Consider the following 12,443-nt stretch of genomic DNA (forward strand, 5'->3'; position numbering starts at 1 on the left):
CTAGCAACCACTGCTAAACTGAAGTAAGTTAGGGTAGGTATCAAAACCGAAACTAAATACAACTTTTATTTCTTGTTTGGAAGACCTAGCTAAATCAAGATACAGTCAAATACAACGTTTCCTGCTATACGTTATCCGCTAATGGAGCAGCATATTACTGTATGTTCAGTTTGGGTTGCTGTATTTTGTTTGAATTTAATAAAAAGTTCAATGAGGGAAGGTGCCAGAGCATGTGACCAACACGTCATCGACGCGCAAAGCATCACGTGACCAACATTCCAACTGCAACAATATGTGCGTCACTGTGTTATCTGTCACAAATATAAACTATTAACTTATGTCTTATCATCTGTAGGTACTGACTTTCGTTGAGACTGGCAACATATTTTATGCTCTATTTTTCAGTAAATTGTGAAAGCTTTCGTGATGTTTCCGGCCGATGGATCATTTCGAGGTTCCAGAGGAGCCTGTTTTGCCCAGATGCTCATGAAAAATCTGCCCGTGAAATCAGACCTGACTGAACCATGCAAACCCCCACCTGTTCAGTCAACTGTGAGTTATTCCAGCGAAGATGTTTTCGCACAGCAGGAGGAAAGCGCAGTAAAAACTCGTGAGTCACCTAATGTGATTTGCTTAAATTACAACAGGTGTAGGAATTACAGTGGTAGTTCATTTGATGTCTGATTGCAGTAATAATTTTCATAGTAAATTCATCCACTGTATGTGCACTATAAAATCTGTCTTTTTCCCTGTTTTTCTTCTCCCCATGTGAGCAGCCTATTGCAAGCCAAAAGTGTCTACCAAAGCATTGGTTGACAGATACATGCGGGGTGAGACGCACGGTGTGAGTTTACTCCACCAGCTAGCTCAGGTTTTGCAGTTCCGCCTGGAATTGAAGGAAACGGTGGCCACAGGTAAGGCTCCTCATCAACATCAACATTAATGCTACACATTGTTGCCTGTTGAATAATTACACGTGACGATTTGTGGATCCTGTGGTTTGCTGATGACTTATGACATCACTGAACTGATTCATTATCACAGTGATCAGATTTGTTTTTAGGATAAGTTAGGCGTTATTTTTCGTCTAATACTTATGTAATTAGTTGTCCGGTCATTTTGTGTAGAAAATGTCATACAATTTTGAAAAGCACCTCCCAAGTCCCTGAAGCCAAAGAGGGGAGCTTCATTTATTGGTTTGTCCTTGTATCAACAAATTAATCAGTTAACTATCATAAAAGCCAACAAAAAGTGGCAAATTCTCCAAAGTGAAAAACATTTTCACACAAGGGGTGATGATAAATGTGCATCAATGAGTCGGATGATTTGGACTGAATCAATTTCTCCTCTCTTGTTTTCCCAGGGAACATGCATGGTTTTATTTTCGCCTTTTGTGTGATAATTGATGGGGTCGAATACAAGACTGGCATGGGAATAACAAAGAAGGATGCTCGGCTCAAAGCGGCACAGCTTGCTCTGCAAGAGTTTTTGCCCACCCTGGATGGTAACACGTCTGTCATCCCTGACACATCAGGTTTGGATCTACAGTAATTGTATAACAACTCCCTGGTATAATTCAAGACGAGTAATAAAATATTGAGGGGAAGAATTGCAGAAACAAAATAAACAACACAAGGTGGAAGACTGTATTCATGAGTATATTTGGTGTCACAAAATGTCATGTCTGTCTTTCCTAAGGTGTCCCACCACCCCTACCAGTAAAGGAGGAGCCCTCAGTCTTGGACACCTATACTTCTAGAGCCTTTCAGGGTAAATCTCTTTTCTATATGATCCTCTCATCTTGTCTTCATGTAAGATGACAATACAGTATCAGTGATGATTCACAGGTACAGAGGCAAGTTGCATTTCACTGTGCTTTACAGTTCACACTGAGACACATGCATGCATGAGGATAAAACAGACCTTATCCATTGCAGCCACAAATTAGTACAGTTTAATTTGAGGTTTTTGACATCCATATGAAGAAAGAGGTCAGAATATATCTCTCTGAATACTTTTTATTTTCATTCAGGGTATCTGTAATGAGATCAAGTTTTAATTTGTTTGTCTTTTTTTATCATCTTTTTGCTGTTCAGAAAGGAGGACCTCCGTCAACCTCCAGATTCCCCACGCTGTCAGGGATCAGCTCACTAAACTGATTAGCAGCCACCTTGAGTTCTCTGCCTGTACAGGCACCACAGCAGCATTCATCATTCAGACATGTAAGTGAGCCCACAGAAGATAACATGCCCGAAAGCGCTGGTTAGAGAAAAATTGTACAGTAGATAATTTCATCTGACATTACCTTCATCAGTCTGGTAGCTGAACCAGTGTATTGCATGAGGTGCCAAATGATTTGCACAGTTTAAAGCCATAAATCTATCATCATCATCAGGTAAACAATTGTTACAAAACACTTTCCTTCTAACTTGAATATTGCGAGTAGATGTGTTTTAGTGTTTCATACTTACAGAGCCAAATGTCAGTAAAGGAGAAAACATAAAATATTATGTGAAAATGGGTAGACGTTAACCAAAATCATTCATGTAGTAACTGGGTATGAGAAAATATGCAGTACAGTCAGTACAATAACGGGAATGTGCACGGATAACCTTGTGTTGATGCAGTCTATTAAACAGGTGCATTGCTGCAGGCTAAGTGTGCTTCATTTACCGCTGTCCCTGACTCTCCTTAGCCAGCGGATGTGAGGTGGTTGCTCTTGGCACCGGGAATTTCAACACAAAAGAGAGTGCCTCACCGTGTGGGCGGATTGTGCACGATTCACACGCAGTTGTGACTGCAAGGAGATCTCTGATGAGGTTGGCTACATTTCATGTTATACCTTGAAACAAGTGCTCACTGAACAGTTAAGGTGATAATCCCATATAAAGTGATGGTACTTTATCATTTAAAGCAAAACAAAGACGGCAGCATCAGTTTTTAAAATCCAGATTTGCGATGTGATAATACATTCATACATTCTAAAAGCTTTTTCACTTTCTGTGTATGATCTGAAGTCATTGAAAGTGCTGAATTAACCGAGTTCACGCATGGCTCCACACATGGTGATTAAACACCACTTCTAACACCTTCAAGCTGAGAAGTTTGTAAAATGTGGTCACACAGATGACACATTTGTTGTACGCCCGCCTCATGCCAGTTCGGTAAGTATGTGTACGTGTACCTTTGTAGACCACAGTAGCTTGAAAATTTTCTGTGAGAATTTTCTATGTGACTCGGGTGCATTTCCTGTTTTGTTGCGCAATGATGCTCTGAAATCACACATTTATGTTTCCTTGTCAAACTGTCATATTTACAAGTTTGAAATTGGTAGTCAAGCCTAGTTATTGTTATTAACTTGTCAAAAGAGACCTGCATGTGTCATATTCAAGTTAAATCACAAAAAATGAATACAGTAACTCTCAAGAAAATCTGTAAAATCACATCTTACAGAAATTTCCTTTCGGTTTTTATTTAGCACTGGTGTACAACCCAACAACATGTGTATATAGGAGAAAATAATAGTTTGAAATTGAAAGTAGCTTCCACTCAAATGACATCTCTTAAACAAGCTTTTATAGAATTCCTGGATTATTTACAGACACTTTAATGGCACTTGTGCACTGTTTCAGAGGTCCCATTATGATGATCCATTCTCATACTGTGTTAGGTTCCTGTATCGGCACCTGCTGATGTTCTTCAGTAAAACAACCAATCTGACGGAGAAGTCGATCTTCCAGCAGAACAGTAGCAGCGGCCTCCTCACCCTGAAGAGTGGCGTCACCCTTCACCTTTATGTCAGTCAACTGCCAAAGGGTGCTGCTCAGGTTCCTCCCAAGATGTAAGTGTTTGATTATTAGCCTCATCCTTTGGAGACTCTCACTGCTTCTCACGTAATCGCTATGAGACGTTAGCGATCAAAGTTTTAAGTCTTGATTAAGGGAGGAGTTAAGGCACCCATGTATTGGTCGTGATATTGTAATAGTCAGTGAAACACTTCACTTTTGCAGCCGATATTGACAATGACATATAAGTCACATAGACTGGAAAGTAAATCCTTCCTCAAACTTGCTCTGTGGTTGTTTTGCACTCGGCACTGTGAAGCTGCTGCTGGGAGCAGAAAGCCTCTCGTAACAGCCATATAAATGCCAATCTGTGTAAAGTTGAATGAGAACTGTTTGGGGAATGAAGAGATGACATAACCCCCGCTGTGGATTTTATTCTCAGGCGCCTGAACCCAAAGTCTATTTTGTCATGGCAAGTCAACAACGAGATCAGCCTTCACCTGTCAGTGGAGGGAAAGGTAATGCACTGTTACATTCTCCCATCAGTTGGGTTTTTAATCTGCAGTATGCAACTTTTAACATCTCTGAGGGCGATATGAGGAAAAATTCTATTAGGCTAATTTTTTTAAATATTAGCTGATATTGATATATATCACGGTATAACTCAATGACTATTTTTATCAAGCTTAAATGTTCCCTTATACTTTTAAGTGAGATTTGAAGCTATAGCTCTGCTCTGGCGTGAACAGCAGAACTGCGGCGTGACTGCGGTCCATTTGTTGTGTGAATGCGGCTGGACCTCGATCCGCTCCAACTGCCTGGGGTCTCCATTACAGGGCTTGAAGACCTCCGGCAGGGTGCCGGAAATCCAGCGTAGGAATATTTTGGTGATTTTTTTTATTTTTTTTTATTAAAAAAAAGAAGAAGAAAGAAACCAGCCGTACTTGTCTTTGTGTACCGCGCTGCAGAAAACTAGTGTATTGCAGCAGCGAGGGGAAAAGTATTAGCTCGTCATGCTTCAGACCCGGGTCACATAGCGTCCGTGCTTGCTCTCTCCCATTCGACCTCCCAGGAGCGGTGGCTGCAGGTACCACAGCTACATCCATAGTGCGAATCACGGGAGGGGTGGGGGGTTGTTGTGTCAGGTGTCTACAGCTCAGTACGTATGCCTCCTACCTTTTGTTTTTTGCTAGGAACACCTGGCTCTTGAAAATCAACATCTCGTCCCTCTTCATGTTGATTTTCATATGCTGCTTCTCCTTAACGTCACTATTCCTTACCACGCCGCGTGTCTGTCCGTTTGTGCCCTGAGCACGTCACTCTGGTTAGCGGCGCTATCGTAACCTGTACCACGAAGCGAGCTCAGCCTACCCAGGGTTACTCTCAGCCTATCCAGCTGAACCTATCCACAACACTGTCACTCCGGATCAGCGGTACCACGACGCTGGTTATCAACTCGGTAACTCGACCCCGGCTTGTCTTGCTGTGAATCTGTGAACGCGCACGTATAAAGGGCGGATTCAAGGCAGCAGACAAATCACAACCAGAGCACCGACGCGTCAGAGAGAAACGAGGTGAGCGCACCGGAGCCATGGATGTATTATATTACCGTAGCACACACTCCTGTGAGGAAGAGAAAAAAAAAAAAAGCCTGCGGTCGAGTTACTCAATGTTTAATCAGTGCTGATTAAACTTGTAAATGAATGCTGCTCTGGATCCGATTCTTTCCTTATATTCTGATTCTTTTAAACAGTGGCCAAACAACAGAACCATTTTATTATATTAGACTAGGCCTATATATTTTCCATCTTTGCTGAGCATAACGTTTGTTCTGAATTAAATAAAAGCCAGCCTGTCCCATATAGACGCGTGTCTCTATAGACGGGTCCGCTCGGCGCACACACACACACACTCAAAAAAAACAACTATTGTCAGAAGTCCGGGGCGTGAGAACCGGCAGCCTACCTCTCCTATGGATAATCAGCATGATAATCCAACAGATTTGATCTGTCCCGGAAAATCCGTTGTTGTGATAGACTCAGTGTTTTCATAACGTATCATAAAGTGGATACAATCACCGCAACTCTGTCCGGAGCTTCGCTACTTTTATTTCCGTCTCCGTGGTAACAGTAAGCACCGGTACGAGGAGGATTTCAAAATAAGAGCACACTGAACATCATAAAACATTAAACCATAACGCTCTTCTCACTATCTGGGCTCTGGTTACCGGTGAGAGGACACGTGTCATTATTCCCATCCAGGTGATTCAGATCAATCCTGACAGCTACCCTGTTCAGAGTCATGGGCGTCGCACCCGTGGGGGATGGGGGTGTTTCGACACCGCCACTTTTATAGCAAAATAATTTCATCCCCCCCCACATTTTCCAAAGGTAAACCCGTGTGCTCACCCCTCGCTGTGCACCAGCATACAAAAATGGAGCGCACCTCAGCCTCAGCCCCCTACGCTGCATGAGTAACATGTTTGAGTAACATGAACGTTTGTGTTTCATTCTATAAACTGATAACAATTTCTCCCAAAAATTACAACTGGTCAAAATAACAAAAAGAGATGAAGTGTTTTCAGACCTCAAACAATGCAAAGAAAACAAGTTGATATTCATGTTTAAACAGACCACTAATGTTTTAATTTAGGAAGAGTTCAGATTAATATTGATGGAAATGTAATCCTGCAGCAGCAGTGACTGTTTACTGATTACTGATGCATAGGTTATAGTTCTAAGATTTTCTATTAAAATAAAGCCAATCACTACATTTTTTGTGTTCTCGTTTTATTTGGAAAAGTACCGAAAAGTATCGAAAAACATGTTAGTGCCGATACCGGTGTAATGGCCCGGCCACTTGTGGAGCTGTGCAAGAAGTTAACCGAAGACATAAATGCATTGGCTAAATTATCAGTTTCCAACAACCTCACTAGAACTGCTCATAAAAACCTTGAAATGTGATACGTGATTGATACTCCCGAAGTGCACCAGATTAATTCACTTAGATTGCAACTTTTCATCCCACCGTACGACCCCCCCCCCCCCCGTAAAAAATTTTCAGGCCCAGGATTTTTTCCTGCTTCAAGCCCTGCCATTATGAAAGTTTAGCGTTACTTGTCAGAGCTTCAATCGGATCATGTAAACATTATGTAGCGCGCGTCTTTTCACGGTCAGTCGTCCGAGTTCTCCTTCACATTTTCTTTCGAGGCAAAACTCACACTTTTTTTTTTGTATTGTCTGTCTAAACATAGATGAATGAAACCTGGATGAATGAATCAACTTTCTATCAAACACATCTCATATTTCTATTGAGAAAAAGTTATTTCACCATATACAGTATATCGTCATCGTTTTATCGGCCAGCCTTACTACCACTGCATAACTACAAATTGATTTGTTGTTGTTTTTTTTCTATAGGTGTTCTCAGTCTTCTCCTCAAGCTTCAATCACTCTGCCTGCAAGATGGTCAGCATATCGGCCACTGACAAGATCACTCAGTGGCAGGTGCTAGGATACCAGGGAGCCCTGCTCAGCCACTTCATCGAGCCTATTTATGTTCAAAGCATCCTCATAGGCAAGTGAACCAGGGAAACCTTTGTTTTTTTCTCCACAGTGTATGTAGATTCTGTGCAAGTATATGGTCTGAAATGCTTGAGTACAGTAACCACTAAATGCTGGATTACAGTAATGTGTCAATATATCAAATGGGTTTGTCTGGGAATGTATTAAAGCAGAAGTAAGCGATATTTTTGTGTTAATATAAGTCTTAAATAGTTATATCTTCCGACAGCAATCACTTACATAGAGTGTTTGGACCGAAACACGGGTCTCTCAGTCCCTCTGCTCTGCTCTGAGCCGAGGAGAAAACTTTTCTCGTATCCTACAATTTTTATCTAATGAGGAGAGAGAACGGCATGCAGGGCTGTGTGTGCAGCCAAGGGATGCGCGTGAATGTGGTGACGTAGGGACGAGGACTGTTATGGTGCGTTCAAGGCAACCTGTAACTCGTGTTTTTCCGACCTATGAAGTCGTACCAGTTCGATCTGGTACGAGTTCACGGGTCAGAAGTTACGAGTGGCCGTTATAGTGACTTTCACAGGTAAAACAGGTCGGAGAAACGCGAGTTGCGGGTTGTCTGGAACGCTACAAAGTCGTAAGTTGTGACTTGAAGCTGTAATTTACGGTTTCAAAAGCCTGCCTGGAACGCAGCATTAGCCAAAACGACCGAATCGCTTACTTTAAGTTGGTTGCTATATTTTGGTACTTTACTGTAGATCAGACTTTTAAAAAGGAACCAAATGAGATATTTTTTAAGATTTGATATAGAAAGTAGAAAGGCTCAGCCTCTGTCAGCTGTGAAGGACCTGTCACATGTCAAGAAAGTATTTTCATTTTTTTAAAAGAGGAAGGAAGGAGGTAGCAATTTTATCCAGAAGATAAAATAGTGCATTATGCAAGTTGTTTTATAACATTGTGAAAGTAGTTGACACTTTGAAAAGATAATGGGCTGCCTCACTCATCGAACACACTACACCTGAATGATGAAACAAGACACAACAAGGGAAGTTTAATTTCTAGACAGTGTGTCAGATCTGGCAAGGGTTGCCTCAGAAATGATGCAACTGGTGACTTGAGGTTTTCAGCACAATAAAATTGGCAATTGGGCAACACTGAATGAAGATCAGTTGCAGTTGGTTGTTCATAAAGAAAAGTGTGCATCTAGCCAAAAAATCCCCAACATTAAAAAGAAAGAAAAAACATGTGTGAAAATATCCTACTCAAGTTTCCAAGTCAGGTTTTTACAAAAGACAATGGCATTGTTTAATTTTCCATCTGACACTGTCCTCTTCTCATAATCATAATGAGTATATGACCCACATTTGCCCAATCTATGAGAGGGAAACTCCAAAATTAGTAGTAATGGATGCTTGTGAAAATGTACACCTTGTTGTTTAAACAAGCATATAATGGAAAAATAATAATCAACATCAATTGGTTGTAAAGAGGATGATGCAGGTTGTGACTGAATTTAATCGTTAGTCAAGACGATAAAGTATTTGATGATATTTATTAGGGTTGCACGGTATACCGGTACTAGATTGGTACCGGGGTACTAACGCATTTAAAACGGTACCATACTGCGCTTAGATGGGACCGGTACTTTCATTTTGCGCCGCCAGCAGCGGTGACGTCGCCGCGTGAAGACGCCGCATTGTAATTTGAGCCGCGAGGAGCGAGTCACAAACGAAGCAAGGTGCTTTTTATCATTACCGTTACAGCGCCACCTGTCCATGTGCCTGTGTTTGTGTGTGCGCCGCGCGCGAGAGAGAGACGGCCGCCACAGCCTCGTTAATAAGTTTTGTTTTTACCGCGGATCACCACTGGCTGCATGCTCTCTCTGTGTCTCTCTCTGTGTCTCTCTCTCTGTCTCTCTCTCTCTCTCTCTCTCTCTGTGAGTGAGTGAGCACGGCGAAGCAGCGCTACGCAGAGATGAATTAACGGAACGATATTGCGTTGATGGGGGTGGGGGGAACAGAATCAATTTGGTCTACATATGGGAAACAATAGGTGTATGTTTGAGTAACATGAACATTTGTGTTTCATTCTATAAACTACTGATAACAATTTCTCCCAAAAATTACAACTGGTCAAAATAACAAAAAAAGATGCAGTGTTTTCAGACCTCAAATAATGCAAAGAAAACAAGTTGATGTTCATTTTTAAACAGACATTTTTTAATTTAGGAAGAGTTCAGATTAATATAGATGGAATGTCAATCCTGCAGCAGCAGTAACTGTTTACTGATTTCCTGTTTTATGGTCCAAAATTTTTCTATTAAAATAAAGCCAATAATGACATTTTTTGTGTTCTCTTTTTATGTGGAAAAGTACCGAAAAGTATCGAAAAGTATCGAAAAACATGTTGGTACCGATACCGGTACCAAAATGTTGGTATCGTGACAACACTAATATTTATTGACGATGACAAGGCCATAGAATTATTTTTTTCATGTGCAAAATGTTTAAATGATCAAACCCTTGCAGGTGATTCTTGCGGCGGTGACATTCGCAGCATGGAGTTTTCTGTGAGCCAGCGTGTAGATGGGATCACAGCCGAGCTGCCCATGTTCTACTGCATGGTGAGGCCTCAGATCGGAATGGTGCCTTCAGTGGCTTCATACAGCACCAACAGTGGCCTGGTGACCCACGGTATCAACTGGAGCGAAGGAGACAGCTCCATAGAGGTTGTCGACGGCCTGGAGGGCAAGACCATAGAGGAGTAAGGATCACTTTATTAGAAGTTTGCAGTACAGTCATGTGTAACATGTCTTGGGCCACCACCAAATTATGCTTGAGAGTTGAAAGGCACCACAAACCACGACAGAACGGCAACAGTTGGGTCGCAAATATTCAAAATTCAGAAATCACGAATATCATTTGGCATTTTTCTGTTGATCACAGTATTTTTATTAGTATTATTATAGAAACAAATGATGGATACAGAAACAACGCCACCTGGAAATGTAATTTCTTTGACAGGTTTACGGCACTAAAGGGAGAAATTAACAAAACTGACTCTTCCCTCCTAGCGTTACTTAGGATGTTCTTGATACATTCATGCTTTTTCACCTCTTGGTCATGGTTTTTCATGTCCACTGAGTGTGTCAGAAAGAGACTTCAGGATTTTGATGTTTGTGGTCTTCTTTGTAATTTTTATAATCAGTTCTGAGAATTTCCCCTGTTTTTGATGGTGACACCTCAATGCAGAAAACCACACCAGAGCAATTCATTGTCTGTGAAGGCTGTGACAAAACCAAACAGGAATGCAGCCGGGATCCCAGTTCCTCCCCAGCTCTGTATGTACTTCTCCGCTGTTTCATCTGTGTTTACATCTTTACTTGCTGTAGATCTCCCTTTAAGAGCGGCCCTGCTCTGGCAAGCCGTCTATGCAAAGCGGCAATGTTGCACCGCTTCAAGCTGGTGGCCAAAGAAGCCCAGAGGCAGGACCTGCTGTCCACAAGCTCCTACAGAGAGGCCAAGGTAACCTCAGCAGCCCCTCCACACCTTTGTGTAATGTTTACCAAAGTAACACTTACATCACAGGATAACCGAACAGTCTCTGTCCTACTTTTACAGTTTAATTGTTTCAGTTGCTAGACATTAGTCTTAAGATGAGGTGAACGCATCTTACTTTGAAGGTAGGGTTGGAGATCCTATTCTGGAGCATTTTTTACTAAATAGTTTGAAATCCTCTTCACACTCCGATTGCGACCAATTAATTAAATGCTTTTTCACAAAAATGGAAAAAGTCAGTGACCCGGGGAACAGCCTGTAAATACATAATTCAGTCATTTTGAATGTCATGTTAAAGTCAATTGGATCATGATGTGTCAAACTGCCGTCTCTGTCCCTCTCTCCTTCCTCTGCGCGATCAGAGTCGTCATCATGAGGTACAATGCAGAAAAGACACCAGTAATCCAGTGTTTCCCATGAATTAGCGAGACTGTGGCGGCCCGCCACAGTAGGGCTGGGCGATAAAACGATAATGATATATATCGCGATATAACTTTACTCAATAGCAATATGAAACGTGGTCGATAGAAAGTCGATAGGTTTCATTCATTCATGTTTTGACAGAAAATACAAACAGCCAACTAAAACGAGAGTTGCGCCGCGCTGGACCAATGGCTGATCCAGCTAGGTTAGGTTGACACAGCACAGGAAGACACAACACAACAACACGTGGTAGTTGTTTGGGCTGCTGCAGCCGTGCGCGTCTGCAGCGGGACATCGCCGGGGGAAAAAAAAGAGAGAGGATGAGTGTTGCCTCGAAAGAAAAATACTATTGCGTGTTACCGTGCAGCATCGCTCTCATTGGGATTTCATTGGGTGGTGCCATGAGGGGGATATCTTCCACAGCTTCACCTTGATGTGAACCCAACACAGCACAAGAGTTGCGTGTTCCTGAGCTCTGGAGGCGTGACTCCAGAGAGAAGTCTGAGGGAAGGGGCTTGGACTCCTGACTTGTATATTTTCAAAATGTGGCCTGCTTGAACCGTTTTTCCAGGATCTCCAACCCTACCTTTAAATGAGCATCAGTCAGTTTTTGCAGTGCCTCTTTTTTCCAAACGTCACTACATAATTTCACAGTTGTATATTTAGTGTAGGAAGGGCTGCGGTTAACTAAATTATTCTTTTGTCATCTTGTCCCTGCAGAAGATGGCGAAACCGTACCAGGAGGCTAAGAGCGTGCTGAGGGCGTACCTGTTGCAGCGCGGCTTTGGTACCTGGCCGGTCAAGCTTTCGGTTAGTGATAACTTCAGTATGTGAGTGAAATCACATTATCACTGTGAAGAAATACATTCAGGACTTGAATATTTAAAGATGTTGTGTTTGCAAGAAGGACTCGCTGCTATGGGACATCACCATGCTAATTAGAAGATTTTTTTTGTGTGGTTTCTCAAATACTTAAAGGTCACAGATCTCTGGTCATGTTTAAAGAGAGTAGTTACAATTTGTTAAGAAAGAAAAAGCCATTGAAGCACTGACTTGTGTTCGAAGTATTTCTCAATATTTCAGCTTAATTGTGTTGATGTGTTAAAGTTAGTACATATTACTATATATACTAGACTACTATAATATAGTTTGTAGTAGTG

The 12,443-nt window shown here is 41.8% G+C and overlaps 1 protein-coding gene across 1 annotated transcript; it reads left to right on the plus strand.

Moving 5' to 3' along the window:
• Nucleotides 1-426: 426 nt before the first annotated feature.
• Nucleotides 427-12,117, plus strand: adad1 (adenosine deaminase domain containing 1 (testis-specific); the record flags this gene model as incomplete). Its single annotated transcript, XM_083981190.1, has 12 exons — nucleotides 427-610; nucleotides 777-914; nucleotides 1,364-1,534; nucleotides 1,699-1,770; nucleotides 2,097-2,222; nucleotides 2,696-2,819; nucleotides 3,671-3,841; nucleotides 4,228-4,303; nucleotides 7,205-7,361; nucleotides 9,832-10,066; nucleotides 10,695-10,827; nucleotides 12,004-12,117. 12 exons carry the CDS (start codon nucleotides 427-429, stop codon nucleotides 12,115-12,117), a joined length of 1,701 nt encoding a protein of 566 aa, XP_083837316.1.
• Between the last annotated feature and the right edge of the window lie 326 nt (nucleotides 12,118-12,443).

This window comes from Trachurus trachurus (genome assembly GCF_905171665.1).
Source record: "Trachurus trachurus genome assembly, chromosome: 10".
Classification (NCBI taxonomy): Eukaryota; Metazoa; Chordata; class Actinopteri; order Carangiformes; family Carangidae; genus Trachurus; species Trachurus trachurus.